At 43.5% G+C, this 17520-nt stretch overlaps 1 protein-coding gene across 1 annotated transcript in view; it reads right to left on the bottom strand.

The window, feature by feature from the left end:
* Positions 1–4995: 4995 nt before the first annotated feature.
* LOC122555664 (transcriptional coactivator YAP1-like) overlaps positions 4996–17520 on the bottom strand; it is a 49866-nt gene continuing 37341 nt past the window's right edge. Inside the window, exons 4-7 of the mRNA XM_043701660.1 lie at positions 14532–14728; positions 9787–9932; positions 9524–9621; positions 4996–8529 (exon numbers count right to left, since the gene is read on the bottom strand). Coding sequence (XP_043557595.1) covers positions 8324–8529; positions 9524–9621; positions 9787–9932; positions 14532–14728 — 647 coding nt within the window. The 3' untranslated portion in view covers positions 4996–8323. The remainder of the gene's footprint in view (positions 8530–9523; positions 9622–9786; positions 9933–14531; positions 14729–17520) is intronic.

Here is a 17520-nt window from a genome sequence, read left to right as displayed (position 1 = left end):
GGCTAGAACACTAATGTCACATGGTTGATTACCCCATTAGTTTTGCCATTCGGAGATTGTCAGTTGGAACACAGTAAATTGGGGGAATTGAATTGAATCTCTTTTAAAAATCCCTGGTTGGCATCAGAAGGATTGGCCAATAAAAGCTGAAGACTGTGGTCTAACTCCTCTTCCACCTCCCCAATCGACCTATCGGGGGCGGGGGGGGAAGAGGAGGGGGGGGGGGGGGGGGGGGGGGGGAATATTCTGAAACTAAATCACAACCTACCCACTTCCCATTCGACGTGCACTCGGGGTTGGGGGAGGGGGGGCCCAGCAGCTATTTAATTATGGGGAGAAAGTTTCCTCATCTCCCTTCCTCCCACCTTATCCCAGTTCCAACCCTCCAACTCGGCACCGCCCTCTTGAACTGTCCTACATGTCCATCTTCCTTCCCACCTATCCACTCCACCCTCCGCTCCAACCAATCACCTTCATCCCCACTTCATCTACCTATCGCATTCCCAGCTGCCTTCCTCCCAGTCCCATTCCCCTCCCATTTATCTCTCAGCACCTTGGGGCCACCCCCTCATTCCTGATGAAGAGTTATGCTTGAAACATTGACTCTCCTGCTCCTCGAATGCTGCCTGATCAGCTGTGCTTTTCCAGCACCACACTTTTTAACTTAGGTATTTAACTATGCTAATGAGGTTGGTTGCCTCAGATTTTAAAAGATTCTTTGAACAGCAATCCCTTCCAACCACAGATTGCAGTGGTTCACAGACTCCCAGCCCAAATGTTTATTTTGTGGTGATGTGGATTCTGTGGACCGTGTATATATTGGTCATGGGCGATTGCACCCCATTTGTAGTTATTTGAAAAGTCTTTTGCTGCATTTTTGGTTGCACTTCACCCGGATGCTCGTGGTCTTTGGGCTCCCGGTAGAGAGGGGTGCGGCTGATCAGAGGAGACCCCACCTTGTGGGTCTGCTCCCGGGCCTGGCCAGGCTGTCATTACATAGGCCCGGGCAGCAGGATATGGAGGGGGTCATCTCTTCCGCGGTTACGATCATGCCTGGGTGTCCTAAGAGATTAGATTAGATGCCCCACAGTATGGAAACATGTCCTTCAGGCCAACAAGTCCACACTGACCTTCCGAAGAGTAACCTACCCAGACCCATTCCCCTACCCTAACTAATGCACCTAACACTATGGGCAATTTAGCATGATCAGTTCACCTAAGCTGCACATCTTTGGATTGTGGGAGGAAACCGGAGCATCTGGAGGAAACCCACACAGGGAGAACACGCAAATTCCATACAGACAGTCGCCTGAGGCTGGAATCGAACCTAGCTCCCTGGCGCTGTGAGACAGCAGTGCTAACCACTGAGCGAATGTGCCGCCCCCAAGTGTGATGGGGAAAGTGTGTTACTGAAAAAGCACCGCTGGTCAGGCAGCATCCGAGGAGCAGGAGAGCAGAAGATGAAGAGATTATGCTCAAAACGTTGACTCTCCTGCTCCTTGGATACTGCCTGACCTGCTGTGCTTTTCCAGCACCACACCATTTGGATCAGATCTCCAGCATTTGCAGTCCTCACTTTCTCCTAGATGGAGCACACTGTGTCCATCATTGCTATGCTTTTAGAGAGGGGTGACTATCGTGGGTGATACAATGCTTTATTTCTCTCTCCAACTCCATTTAACCCTTTCCCCCTCACCATACCAGTCCCTCACTTTTGATGGTTAACATTGCTCTTAATAGGCTTTGCAAGTATATATTAAATTGGCTATGCGTGGTTCCTACTGGTGGTGTTTATTAGTTTATAAACAAAACACAAAAAAAGTCTCATTAATTTTTGATGGTGGGAAGCTCACTCAGTTGCATGTGGTAGCACTTCTGGGTATAAAGAGAATACTCCTTTTTGGTTCCACAGCTAAGCACTACTGCCTCTCAGCACCAGAGACCTGAGTTAGATTCCTGTCTTGGGCCAGAGTTTGGTCTGTGGAGTGTTTGCAGATTCTCCTCATAGAACATAGAACATTACAGTGCAGTACAGGCCCTTCGGCCCTCGATGTTGCGCTGACCTGACATACCAATCTGAAGCCCATCTAACCTACATTATTCCATATACGTGCATATGCTTGTCCAATGACGACTTAAATGTACTTAAAGTTGGTGAATCTACTACCATTGCAGGCAAAGCATTCCATACCCTTACTACTCTCTGAGTAAAGAAACTACCTTTGACACCTGTCCTATATCTATCACCCCTCAGTTTAAAGTTATGCCCCCTTGTGCATGCCGTCACCATACTTGGAAAAAGGCTCTCCCTTTCCACACTATCTAATCCTCTGATTATCTAATATGTCTCTAAGTGTCTGTGTGTAGTGCGCACATTCTCCCCGTGTCTGTGTGGGTTTCCTTCGGGTACTCTGGTTTCCTCCCATAGTCCAAAGATGTGTATGTTAGATGGATTGGCCATGCTAAAATTGCCTGGTAATGTCCAGAGATGTGCAGGTTTGGTAGATTAGCCATGGTAAACACAGGGATAGAATGGCACCCTTCTTTGAAGGGTCAGTACTGACTCAATGGGCCAAATGGCCTCTTTCAGTCCTGTAGGGATTCTCTGACTGGATTTCTCAGGGCTCAGAAAACCCCAACACAGCTGCAGGGAGTCAGGATTGTGTGGATCCAACACTGTCTGCAGTGGTAGTTTCCATATCTCTGGGTCACGAGGCTTGGGTTCAAGTCCCAGCTGCTCTAGAGCTGCTCTGAACAGGTTGATTGGAAACTATTTTCTAGCATCCTTGTTGGCCCGGAGGAGTAGGAAAACCTTTCCACTGGGACCCCAAAACCTACTTCCATGCAGTCAGCAAATCCTCCCCCACCTTTCTTAAAAAGCATTCCTCAGCACCTCAATCTCTTCAAATGCACAATCCAAACCCTTGTCAGAGAGGGATCTTCAGCTCTGTGATCTCCCACCAGATCCGAGATCCCCTCAACTGCTCTTTAACCTCAGTCCACCTACAATCTAACTCTCCACCTAAACCGCCTGATCTCCCCCCACTTCATGATTGCATCATACCCTGCAAGGCTCTCTGCCCTCTGTCCTAACGCTTCCTTGTTTAGCTTTTCCAACCTCTCAATCAAGCCAAGGGCACAAATGAGGAAAGTAGGATCTTTGTGTGACTTGCAGTTCTTGGTCCTCTATCTGCTCCAATACCCTCCTCCCCAAATATCCTCAAGCATAGCCCAAGTCTCTCCCATACCTCTTTAGGCTCCAGAACTTTGTACCAACTAGAAATAGACACTAGATGCAATTGCAACACCGCCACTTACAAATGTTTCAAACAAGGTTTGCTCAGAGAGATATTTTTTCCTCTCTGACATACCTTTTGACGAGGAGGAAGCCGCACAGTAGATTGCATTGAAAGAAGATGATGACGCCATGATGATGACTACAGTCTCTGTCACTGGAGCTGGACCTGAGAGAGTGTACACACATCCAAGAAGCTGATGTTCAAAGGAAATGAAAGACGTGCATTTTTGTAGCACCTTGCATGGCCTCAGAGTATCCTATGATTCTTCATAAACAAGGAGACTGTTTTATAATATAGTTGCAATATAAGAAACACAAAAGCCAATTTCCACTCAATACACTCTGACAGCAGACATCGAATAACCTGATGTAGGTGCTAGTGGATTGACTAGCAACGTGTCCATGCTGACCAGATATCCTAACCTGATCTAGTCCCATTTGCCAGCACCCGGCCCATATCCCTCCAAACCCTTCCTATTCATGTACCCATCCAGATGCCTTTTAAATGTTGTGATTGTACCAGCCTCCACCACTTCTTCTGGCAGCTCATTCCATACACATACTGCCCTCTGCGTGAAAGCATTGACCCTTAGGTCCCTTTTAAATTATTCCTCTCTCACCTTAGACCTATGCCCTCTAGTTTTGGACCCCCCTAGCCAGGGAAAAATATTGATCAGGACTCCCTTGTCATTCTTAAAAATAGTGTCATTGAATACTTTACATTCAGCAGAAAGGGGAATGGGCGTCAATTTGACATTTCATCTTAAAGGAGGCACATCTGACAATGCAGCATTCACTTTGTAATTAATTTTGTGCTCAAATCTCTACAGTTAGACTCTACCTCACAATTTTAGGAGTTGGAAGTCATATTGAGGTTGTACAGGACATTGGTGACGCCTCTTCTGGAGTACTGCGTCCAGTTCTGGTCACCCAGTTATAACAAGTTTATTAAACTGGAGAGGGCTCAGAAGAGGTTTACCAGGATATTGCCAGGTATGGAAGGTTTGAGTTATAAAGAAAGGCTGGAGAGGCTGGGACTTTTTTCACTGGAGCATAGGAGGTTGAGGGGTGACCTTATAGAAGTTTACAGAATAATAAGGGAAATAGAGTTAATAGACTCATAGAGATATACAGCATGGAAACAGACCCTTTGGTCCCACTCATCCATATATCCCAAATTAATCTAGTCCCATTTGCCAGCAATTGGCCCATATCCCTCTATGTTTGTTCCTATTCATATACCAATCCAGATGCTTTTTAAGTGTCTTAATTGTACCAGCCTCCATCACTTTTAAGGTAAGACGAGAGAGATTTTAAAAAATACACAAGGGGCAATTTTTTTTACACAGAGGGTGGTTTGTATGTGGAATGAACTTCCTGAGGAAGAAGTGGATGAGGTATAGTTACAACATTTAAAAGACATTTGGAGAAGTGCATGAATAAGAAATGTTTGGAGGGATATGGGGCGGGAGGAGGCAGGTGGGAGTAGTTTAGTTTGTGTTTATGGTTAGCATGGATTGGTGGGACCAAAGGATCTGTTTCCTGCTGTATGACTCTATGACTCAGCACAGACAGAAAATGCTGGCACAGAGGCTGAGACATGAGTAGAGTTAGAGGAAGTGTCAATAGGACAAAATCCTGGCCATGAAAGAAAGATTTTCACCCAGCGCAGATAAAACAAAAACAAGACAATCATAAAAGTTAAAATCCAATTATATTTATTTTTTTAAAAGCTTGTTGTACAAGACTTCAAGGATTTAAACCGGAACTGAACTGTTTGCATACAATCCGTATGCTTACCCTGCTATAATGCAATGCTCAATACATTTCAGTACAAAATAACCCAAATTCAAAACATAAGGACACATACATGATACACTTTCACACTGTATGAATAGATTGAGCTATCTATGAAAAGGTTCATACTGTACTAGAAATAACACATTTTAACTAATTATTCCATAAAGCTGAAGAGGTTAACACAGACACGAACACCTAAATGCAAGAAATCTTGCCTGAGTGGTATTCAAGCTGTACTTCCTCTGCAGGGTCCTCCAATATTTAAAATGCTGTTATTTTTCCAGCTTTCTTATCTGTTCCCTTGTGCATTCCTATTTTCCAAATCTACCCCTCCATGTCGTTCCTCGTTCCCCATATAGACGACAGAATGATTTTGTCTGTACACTAACGTCTGTGATAAATAACGCACTCCATTCGCTAGACTAGGTGTGAAGTCATGGTCACCGCAGAAAAACCCTTTGGATAAATGCCAACTCCTTCTGGCCAATCACTGCCAGACAGGAGGTCAAGGCAGATTTTGAAGGTAAGGGCTATCTCAAGTGACACCACTCCCTCAGTGGCTCAGATTCCGAGAAACTGTGACAAAGATCCTCTTCACAGCCCATGTCTGAATGTACGATGATATCACTGTAGCATGAGCAAAGAGCTTGGTGAAGGTGCCAGAAAATAGTCAGTGGGTTTCGCATGAATTCTGACCAAAATGGAAACTGCTCAGATAATAAGGTCTAAAAGTGCATTTCATTCAACTCACATTAAGATTCCGAGCTCTTCAAATAAACAAAATCAGACCAGTGCCAATTCTACAAGGAGAGGGCTCCCCAACTCTGATGTTGATAAATTAAAATTATACTAAAGAAAATGAGGAGAGTTTGCTTATTCCGCATTATTTTTACACCCTTTCAGGCCATGCACCACTATCTGTCCTCCTTCAGGTAGAATGGAATGACTGTCCAGAGTACACTTCTCACCATCAGTGTTACTCTTATGAATAGCCACTGCTCCTTCTGCTTGCTCTATGACTCAAAGCCTTTACTACAATAAAGGGCTCCTCATTCACAACACCCTCCCCACCATCCAAAAACACACAAAATCAAAACAAGAGAATCCTCAGCAATTGGCAAGTGCAAGCAATGATACTTCAGCAGGGTCAAGCATTCAGTCACCTGATGCCCCTTTTCACATCAGTGAACATTTTATGCTTAACTATCTCGTTTATTCATAGAGTGCTGGCTGTTCTGGGGAGACAGGCACACAGAATTTGACACCAGGAATAAAGTATAGAGGCTACTGGGGGAAAATCAAGCTCATCGGCTCTCTCCGTCTGATTTCATGCCAGCATCTGTTTCACTTTTCCCATTTTGAGAGCCTTTCTGAAACTGCTCATCAATATGTTTTGCTTGTCTGAATGAAGGGATGGGTGGGGTTGGTGGGGAGGGGGCTGGGTGGGGTTGGGGGGACAGAGGCGAGCGGTTACAATGGTGCCTGTTAAACTCCAGACCCAAAGCTGGCACTGAATCTGAATGCTGGAACCCTCTTCTGAATCCAGACAAAGAGCAGCCAACAAAATGGTAACAGACATTTCAAATCGCTCCATCCATCCAGCATTGTCACTTGGCACACTTATGGAGCGCAGGCTGCACTATGGGGTCTAACCTCACCTTTTTTGACATTTAAATAATTGGTTAACGTTTGCTGAAATTTCGATTACCTTCGGATCAGCATGCCTCTCCTAACTGCCTCTATAAATTGCTTATGGTGCACCTGTGGGAAAAGAGTAATCTTTTGGGACTCAAATGGGACGGTGCAGCTTCCTTTATCCTGCACATCCAGCCTTACATTGCAATAAGGGCATTCTTCTATGGATCTTCAGCATTGCATCATTCCCTGTCCACTCCTACCTTGCACAAGGCAACTCATTCCACCCTGAACTCCACCCAGTCCAATTCAATACAACCTTTCCACTTTCATTGCTCCCAAATTCTCACCTGATTACCAACAGAAAAGAAAGGAGGTTGTCCCTTTCTTTTTAAAGTATAACAATTTGAGTACTTGACATGATAAAAATCTAAAATCCAAGTTTCAATATGATAATAATTAAAAAAAAAGTTTTTTTTTAGAAAAGAAGAACTAAAGTAGCCACTCGATAAAAATGTGGTAGTTTTTTTTGTTTGCAAAATCTATTTTTACAGAACATAACATTGTAACATATCAAACTATAAGGGTATACAGTTATATTTATCTACGTTATAATCTCGAAGCCTTTGAAAGATATGAGTTTAGAAGCTAACAGCTGTGATGATATTCAGGGACTCATAACATGTTCCCCTCTCCACTATTTGGACAGAGTCACTAAAAACTGTTTGCTTTAAATGGTTTAGCAATTCTGTTAAATTTAGCAGAGAAAGGAATGCCATGGGAATGTGGCAAACCTGCATCCGCCATCACTGCCAATGTGGGCACCTAGGCCATGAAAATGAATTAATAGCATGTAATCGAGTAATACAGAACTGCAGCTCGAACCGCTAAGAGTACAATGGTGCCCCTATGTGCAAATGGCAACGAATCATTGTCACGGTGACAAAACTCCAAACCTGGACGTTCTTTGTACATTTTTCTTTTTGATATAGAACAGTACAAACACATTTTAAAGCTCTGTTTGTGTTAAATAGCTGGTAAGTGTTTGGTATCACTCCATTTTTCTGATAAAATGTCACCACAACTATTTGATTAACAACCCCCTCAGCCCCACCTTCCCCAATGTGTTTTTTTTTATCATTTGAACCAAACAGACTCCAGTCATGTGCTATTACACGCACAAATAAACACGAATGGCCAGTCTCTTTGGTTCATTATCATCTTCCTTTTGGCTGCTAAGAATATAATATTAATAATATTGGACAAAGAAATCATCCAATTTGCCATGCAAAATAGGATAAGCAGTGAAATCTTTGATCTTCTACTAGAGGCTAACCCCATGATTACATGGAAGGTCAAAGAAATTGAAATAGTTCAAGAATATAGTTCATATAAAGTATTGCTAGCCACCTTTTCATTACTTAAATGACAAGTATATACCACTTTGGGGTGTCGGGGGAGCATAAGAGTCATCAGGCAAACAAAAAAGCGCTACTTGAGGCAATCTGCCTCTGATTCAAGCAGAAAAAGTAACTTTTGTCTCGATTTTTATTTTTGTTTTCTTTCTTTCCTTGCTTCTTCCTTGAGTGCTTACAACCAAGTGAGGAAAGTCTCTTTAGGGTTGAGGCTAGACTCCACGTCAGGCAAGATGTCTGATCCGAAGGGCTCCTGCAGGCTTGGCATCAGGTCCTCGCCTTCCAGGGTCCCGAGGTCCACGTTGGTTCCAGGCAGGGAGTCCAGGAAGTCAGGGAAGCGACTGGGCTGATTTGCAGTCATAGCGGTCTGCCCCATGTCTCCTGCGGACAAAGCATAGGGCTTAGATGGAGCTCCTTCAAAATTTAACACTTCAAACAGTGGCTTAACCATGAAAACCCAAACAGGTCCACCTTAAGAAATAGCAAACATCAACTAAAGACCTGGGCCTACGTGACATTAGAACATAAGAAACAGGAGCAGGAGTAGGCCATTAGCCCCCTCGAACCTGCTCCGCCATTCAATAAGATCATGGCTGATTTTTTCATGGACTCAGTTCCACTTAGCCGCCCGCTCACCATAACCCTTAATTCCTGTACTCTTCACAAATCTATCTATCTTTTCCTTACAAACTTTCAATGGGGTAGCCTCAGCTGCTTCATTGGGCAGGGAATTCCAGGGATTGATTGTAAGGCATGTTGAGAAATCCTGAGGCTGGCGAAAAAGATTTTCTTCTTTCAAACCTCTAGCTTGTCCAATGATCCAGTTGATAAGTGATTTCCCCAAACTGAAAGTTCTGTAGATCAGTACATCCAATAATCAGACTACTCCCCAGTCACTTCCACAGTCAAGAATGAGCAAAGTCTAACTTACTTAAGCATACACTTCCATTGTGTAGATCTCCAACGGGACACATTATTTCCCATTGTATGGAATTTTAATGAGGTAAGTCATTAAAATGATAAGAATTCCTGGTGCAAGCTTTGGATTTATACGTACCTGCCATGCCAAATACAATCTAAACATCGCAAAAAGAGATATTCAGCCTATGTTAGAGTAATTTCTCTTTTGGCTTACATTTACACAGCTGAATCTTAATTGCTTAAGTGGTGTAAAGTACACATTTAGAAATTCCCAGAATGTTTGAGTCTAACACTCCAAGCAATGTTAGATTGAAACTTGATGGGAATTTCTAAACGTGCACTTTATACCAAACCTTACACCAATTACATGATTAAAACTCAGTGGTGTCAATCTTACATACATTCATAAAGTTCAGTATTAAATAAGAAAGAAAGACAATGAGCCTGAATTCACCTGTATCCATTTCCTCGACATGACCCAGAAAGTCTTCAGGTGTCCTTCCTAATCCCAAGCCGCTGTCTGCACTTGCCTGCCGTGAGTGATACGGTCCACTGTGTGTGAAAACCAGCAAGGAATGGCCATGATGGTAATGGGGAGGCAAAGGAGAAAAGGATGTCTGTTAGTAACATGGTACTAGATCAAAGTCTCTGGTATAAAAGCAAGCTAAGTCTCAGCTAATTCTAGCATTCCTGTCATGTGAATTAAAGAAAACTTGCCTGCTGAGGAAGGGGTCAGAGCCATTGTTTGTGATGGCATGCATCTCCTGTGTCATTGTCGGTGTAGAGACTGCATTCTGGGCTGTGGAGATGTTATCCGATTCAATGGGAATCTGACTGGGAATCTGATTGTACAGTGCCTTCTCCTGAAAGAAATACAAAGGCTGAAACCAAGTGCTTTCCCTGGAGAAAATAAAATGCTCCTTTACATAGGAACAAGCCATGCTTGACACTTGCAGATGTCTCAATCAGACAACTTAAAAAGACCAAAGACTAATTACCTTGAAACAGACAATCACACGTTCATACATAAACATCCCAAAACCTTACAGTGCCACCAAACATTTTTAATCACAGAGTTTCTAATTTTGTATGATGTTCCCTATCCCTTTACCAATCATAGAGTTAATAGAGTCATAGACATGTACAGCACGGAAACAAACTCTTCGGTCCAAATCGTCCATGCTGACCAGATATCCCAAACCAATCGTAGTCCCACCTGCCAGCACCTGGCCCATATCCTTCCAAACCCTTCCGATTCATATACCCATCCAGGTGCCTTTTAAATGTTGCAATTGTACCAGCCTCCACCACTACCCATCACCAAGTACAGATCTCACTGATTTCAATTAAGCAAGCTCTTAATGGTTGTAGGTGTTTGATTAAATAACAAAGTAGTTGCTCACTTTGGGTGAAATCTTTCCCTCCTTCAATGTGAGAGTGGAAGATACAAAGGGGGCAGATCAACAGACATGTTAACATTGGGGAGATATTCACTCCCTCCCATCACCTCACAAGTTAAGCTCTGGGAATGGCCCAAGGTTTACTTTCCTGTCCTGCCACCAACTAAGACTCTTAAATCCTACGTTCGCTCTATGCTTTGCTTCTAGAATGGCACGGTAGCTCAGTGGTTAGCACTCCTGCCTCACAGCACCAGGGTCCTGAGTTTGATTCCACCCTCAGGTCACTGCGTAAAAGTTGCACGTTCTCACCGTGCCTGCTTGGGCTTCCTCTGGGTGTTCTCATGGTCCAAAGATATGCAGGTTAGGGTGGATTGGCCATGACAAATTGCCTATACTGCCTCGGGATATGCAGGTTAGGTGAATTGGCCATACTAAATTGCCCATACTGCCCATTGATGTGTATGTTAGGTGGATTGGCCATGCTAAATTGCCCATACTGCCTAGGATGTGCAGGTTAGGGTGGATTGGCCATGCTAAATTGCCCATAGTGTTCAGGAATGTGTAGGCTAGGTGGGTTAGCCATGGGCAAGGCAGACTTACAGGGATAGAGTAGGGGGGTGGGTCTGGGTGGAATCCTCTTCTAAGGGTCGGTGTGGACATATTGGGCTGAACGGCCTGCTTCCACATCATACAGATGCTATGATTGTGCTGTATGGACATCTGAGGTTCCATGCACAGAAGTGATGGCATAGAGTCATAGAGATGTAAAGCATGGAAACAGACCCTTCGGTCCAACTCATCCATGCCGACCAGCTATTCCAACCCAATCTACTCCCACCTGCCAGCACCTGGCCCATATCTCTCCAAACCCTTCCTATTCATATACCCATCCAAATGCCTGTTAAATGTTGCAATTTTACCAACCTCCTCCACATCCTCTGGCAGCTCATTCCATACACGTACCACCCTCTGCGTGAAAACGTTGCCCCTTGGGTCTCTTTTATATCTTTCCCCTCTCACCCTAAACCTATGCCCTCTAGTTCTGGACTCCCCAACCCCAGGGAAAAAGGTTTGTCTATTTATCCTATCCATGCCACTCATAATTTTATATACCTCTATAAGGTCACCCCTCAGCCTCCAATGCTCCAGGGAAAACAGCCCCAGCCTGTTCAGCCTCTCCCTGTAGCTCAAATCCTCCAATCCTGGCAACATCATTGTAACTTTTTTCTGAACCCTTTCAAGTTTCACAACATCTTTCCGATAGGAAGGAACCAGAATTGCATGCAATATTCCAACAGTGGCCTAACCAATGTCCTGTATAGCTGCAACATGACCTCCCAACTCCTGTACTAAATACTCTGACCAATAAAGGAAAGCATTCCAAACGCCTTCTTCACTATCCTATCTACCTGCGACTCCACGTTCAAGGTGCTATGAACCTGCACCCCAAGATCTCTTTGTTTAGCAACACTCCCTAGGACCTTATCATTAAGTGTATAAGTCCTGCTAAGATTTGCTTTCCCAAAATGCAGCACCTCACATTTATCTGAATTAAACTTCATCTGCCACTTCTCAGCCCATTGGCCCATCTGGTCCAGATCCTGTTGTAGCCTGAGGTAACCCTCTTTGCTGTCCACTATACCTCCAATTTTGGTATTATCTGCAAACTTACTAACTGTACCTCTTAAGCTCGCATCCAAATCATTTATGTAACTGACAAAAAATAGAGTTCACAGCACCGATCCTTGTGGCACTCCACTAGTCACAGGCCTCCAGTCTGAAAAATAGCCCTCCATCACCACCCTCTGTCTTCTACCTTTGAGCCAGTTCTGTATCCAAATGGTTAGTTCTCCCTGTATTCCATGAGAGCCAACCTTGCTAATCAGTCTCCCATGGGGAACCATCTGGAATCCGAGTTCATTAGGTCCACAAAGAGAGCTAGCACCTGCCCTCGCTTCTGACCCCTTCACACCTCATGACCTCCATATTCAGATGTGTTTCCCCAAACAACCACTATCTTTCCTGACAGTGACCTTCCAGGGATAATGCTACGACAATAAAACATACTCTCAGCAAAATCAGTGAAATGTATAATGTCCTTAAAAATTTCCATTAATGGTCACATCATGATAAAATGCACACAAGCACAAAAATACTGTGCTTGCAATAATTGGCAGTTTGCTTTACTCATGGTTTTGTTTTGGCAGAATGGCTGGTGAGACGCAACAATTGAGAGCCAAAGATCTAACCCAATGCATAGAAAGCTCTTTGAAAGCCCAGAGAATTGCTACTTTTGGGCATACTTTAACCCCTGTCACTTAATGCCAATCAGGAACAGGAATCCAGGTTAGTTCATTATTGTCCCATCTCCCACCATCCAGCCTGATGATGCTAAGATCGATTGTGGTGGAGCCAAATTCCTCCCTGACTAGGATCAGCTAGCTGAACAAAGTCAGGCTATCAAATCTGGGCTGTCCATCTGGCAGAGAACTAGACAGAAGCCAAAGTCGATATAGGGCCCTTAGAGAATGAGGATGATGAAATAATAAGGCTTTGATAAAGGGGAAGTAGTAGATCTGAAATGTTTGGATTTTTCAAAATGATAAGGGAACTCATTTTAGGCTGTTAACTAAGATAAGATCCCATAATGTTGGAGGTAGCATATTAATAAATAACAAAGTAGTAACAACATATTGGATAAACAATTAGCTAATTAACAGAAGACAAAGAATTGGGATAAGGGATATGATTTTGAAATGGCTAGCTGTAATTAATGGAGTTCACAGGGATCAGTGTTGTGGCCACAATTATTTACAATATATATTTACAAACTGGATAAGGAAGGTAACCAAGTTTGGGGATTATCTAGATGCGAAGGCAAATAATGACACAAATATCCCCTAGAAGAATACAGACAGATTAAGCAAATGGGCAAAATCATGATGGATGGAACATTATGTGGGAAACTGTGAGGTCATGCACCTTGATAGGAAGAATACATGAGCTGAATATTAGTTAAGTGCAGAAAGACTGCAGAAACTCCAGCACAGAGGGATTTGGGAGACCTTGTGCAAAAGTCTCAATGAGCTGGCATATATGTTCAGCAGAGAATAGGAAAGGCAAATGGCCTGTTGATCTTTATTTCAACAATAAACAGAGTATAAAAGTCAGGAGGGTTTGCTGAAATGATACAAGGCACTATTCAGACCCCACAGCTGGAAGCCTGTGAACAGTTTGGGCTCCTTATCTACAGAAAGAAATATTGGCATTGAAGACAGTCCAGAGAAGGTTCACTAGTCTGATACTAGGTATGGAGGGACTGTCTTATAAGGACAGGTTGAGTAGGGTGGGTCTGTACCCATTGGAGTTTAGAACCAATAAGTGGTAACAATATCTAAAAATACAAGATTCTTAGAGGGCTGAACAAGTTAGATATGCAGAGATAAAAGCAAATTACTGTGGATGCTGGAATCTGAAATCAAAAGAGAAAATGCTGGAAAATCTCAGCAGATCTGGCAGCATCTGGAAGGAGAGAAAAGAGCTGACGTTTCGAGTCTAACTGACCTTTTGTCAAAGGGTGAGTTAGACTCGAAACGTCAGCTCTTTTCTCTCCTTACAGATGCTGCCAGATCTGCTGAAATATGCAGAGATTATGTCCTCTTGTGAGTGAGTCTAGGACAAGAGGGCATAATCTCAGACTCCCTCTTTAAGACAGTGATGATGAGAATTTTTTTCTGTTAGAAGATAGTGAATCTGTGGAATTCTTTACTACAGAGGGCTGTAGAGGTTGGATCATTCAGTATATTCAAGAGTGAGATAGACAGATGTTTAATCATTAAGCCAGTCAGAGACAGGAAGGTGGAGTTGAGGATTATCAGATCAGCCATGGATCTCACTGCAGAGCAGACTCGATGGGGTGAATGGTATACATCTGCACCTTCATCTTATGGGCTTATTCCATTTGATGCACTTAGCTACCAAGCCATTGCAGGAAGCTGGTTTACATGCAAAGACATCAAAGATTAGATCCCGGGGGAAAGAAGCCTGGGCAGAAAGAGTTACCTGTCTCATGAGCTCCTGTTGCAGATGCTTAATCCTCTCTTTTTCCATCTGGATCTGCTGGAGACGCATCTTCTGCTGATGCTTCTGCTGCACCGTCATAGCACTGGATAGGTTCATCATGGCCATCCGCGGATTCTGCGAGGGCACAACAGGAGGGGGTACAGTTGTGTTTGGCGTCATCTGCTGCTGATTCATCACTGAGGAGAAAGAATGGAAGCACGTGAGTCCAGCAGCATGTGAACTGACCATCCGAACTGCCGTGTGATTTTTGCCTGTAATCCCGCATTGTGGACTAATCACATGTATGTGCGAACCATGTGACACCCAGGAAATGAAGTCAAACTGAACGTAGGCCTATTTAAAACGATGGGCTCCACCACATCTTTCCACATAGTGAGTACATCAATGCCTCAGGAGATTCCCTGCTATAAATGGGAGCTGGCTTTGGAATAGCAGCTAGCTATGCATCTTCAGAAACGGTTCATAGAATGACATAGAAATTACAGTACACATACATACCATTCAGCCAAACATGGCTGTTCCAATGTTCATGATCCACCCAAGGCTCCCTTTCATGCCTCACAATCCAACGCCATGATTATTTCCTGCTAACCTTTTGTCCTTGCATTTCTTTATCTAGATTTCCCTAAAGATATATCTCCCTTTCATCTTTTATGAGATGTAGGTGTCACTGACTAGGCCAGCACATTTTTTTGTCCACCCCTAACTGACTGACTAGGTTGGATGGTAAGTTTGATAAGAGCACAGTCCATGCTGAGTTGATCTGTAAACGAGGTGCTCCAATGAGCAACGATGAACGTCAGCTGGGAACCTGACCCTGCTGAACAAGAGTCTCATTACGCCATCCGAGAAAAGTGAACTAGGTGGGGGTGAGATAGTCTTGACGCTGAGATAGGCCTTGCTGAACATCTCCCCCTGATTCTACCACTCCTCTCACTATAGCTCATCCCACACTAAGCCTGGGAAGATACTCCCTAACTCCTTTATAAAATAATCCTGATTTATTAACTACATTCCATAAGCTGCTGTTTGAAGTCATGCCTCAGAGAATCAGTCTGGCATTCTATTACTAACCCAGTAACATGACCACTATACTACTGCCTTCTCTGGGTATCTACACTATTACTTCAACCAGGCCAAGTGATAGCTAGTTCTCAGTATGTTTTCTGTCAAACACTTATTATAATCCATTAGTTCATCATATCCTTTCATAAAAAACAGGCCCAGCCGGTTCAATTTTTCCTGATAGTTAGAACAGGTCCATTCCGACTCCATCATTGTAAACATGCAATAAGTTATTTTGAAATGCAGTGACCCTTGTTAGACAAGCAAACAAAGCACCCATGTGGGACAACATCACCTCAACAGGTGATGTAAGTGACCAACTATTCAGAATTAAGAATGAAACATATTTGAAGCTAATGACCTTTCATTTGTGTGACAAGGTATAAAACAATGATATGAGAAGAACTGCCAAGAGTCCACTCGTGCAGTTTTTAATCAACTATACATACCAATAGTTTAGACTTCCCAGCAAACCAAATCAGAAAGTCACACTGTTGACCCAGGTCAGTTTGCAAGAACCTTTGGAATGCAGGAATTCCTAAACCAGAAAAGGCCAACATTCACCCAATTTGTCTTCGATCACCGTATCAAAGACTTTTCCACTTGTTTGTTCCTCCTATTCCTTTTCCTCTGCCTCTGTAGTTGCTTAAAAGCTGGTATGTCCCTAACATTTTCTGCTTAAATGCCATTGACCTGATACATAACCTTTTCTCTCTTTCTCTCTCTCTCTTTCTCTCTCCCTCCCCACTAACAGGTGGACTCAGTATTTCCAGCATCATCTGTGATTTCTTTCCTAAATTCCTACTTCAGAAAGTTATAACTTATCGGCAAATACAAAAATCCATGTGGGGCTATAGAAAAGTCTCAGCTTGTTGAATTGTGATATTGAACTCTTGGCAATGCCGAGAGTTTACAGTGGATAGATCACAGATTGTAAACCTCTCGTTAAACAAAGATACGGCCTGATGCTTTGTAACTAAGTTAGTGTATGATAATCTGAAATGTTATAGCCTTTGCAGGGGTGCTGCTGAACATGATTTTATCCACATATTTTCCGTTTATGATGAACATTATCTTCTACTTGAGTCTTCACAAATAACCAGATTTAATCCACGATTGCAGGATGGTCTGTCTTAACTTGCTGTGGTTTGCAGCAACAATCTAACATGCCTGGACAGGTATAGGTAATCTATTAACAACCACAGGAAGTTGAGGGTCATGCTTCCACAATTAGGCAATTGCTCACTCTGCCTTCGGTCTCCCCCCTCCCAAGAATCCCAAGCTCTTTCAAGTTCACGATGACCTTGCTACACAAAGACTATCCTTGGAGAGGGAAGGTGGGCGAGAGTCTCAGTGGGATTGCTGTCATGGGACTTACTTCTCCCTATAAGGGAAACCTGGCTACAAAATATACAAAATAACCCACCGCAGCGCTCCTTCTCCACCACAGCCACAGTTCCTATGTCCCTTTAGACAATAGACAATAGACAATAGGTGCAGGAGTAGGCCATTCAACACTTCGAGCCTGCACCGCCATTCAACATGATCATGGCTGATCATTCCTAATCAGTATCCTGTTCCTGCCTTATCTCCATAACCCTTGATTCCACTATCTTTGAGAGCTCTATCCAACTCTTTCTTAAATTAATCCAGAGACTGGGCCTCCACTGCCCTCTGGGGCAGAGCATTCCACACAGCCATCACTCTCTGGGTGAAGAAGTTTCTCCTCATCTCTGTCCTAAATGGTCTACCCCGTATTTTTAAGCTGTGTCCTCTGGTTCGGCACTCACCCATCAGCGGAAACATGTTTCCTGCTGCCAGAGTGTCCAAACCTTTAATAATCTTATATGTCTCAATCAGATCCCCTCACAGTCTTCTAAACTCAAGGGTATACAAGCCAAGT

The sequence above is a fragment of the Chiloscyllium plagiosum genome, chromosome 13, assembly GCF_004010195.1.
Source record: "Chiloscyllium plagiosum isolate BGI_BamShark_2017 chromosome 13, ASM401019v2, whole genome shotgun sequence".
Lineage (NCBI taxonomy): Eukaryota > Metazoa > Chordata > Chondrichthyes > Orectolobiformes > Hemiscylliidae > Chiloscyllium > Chiloscyllium plagiosum.
The sequence above is the reverse complement of the archived record's forward strand: the minus strand, read 5'-3'. Positions and strand labels throughout refer to the sequence as shown.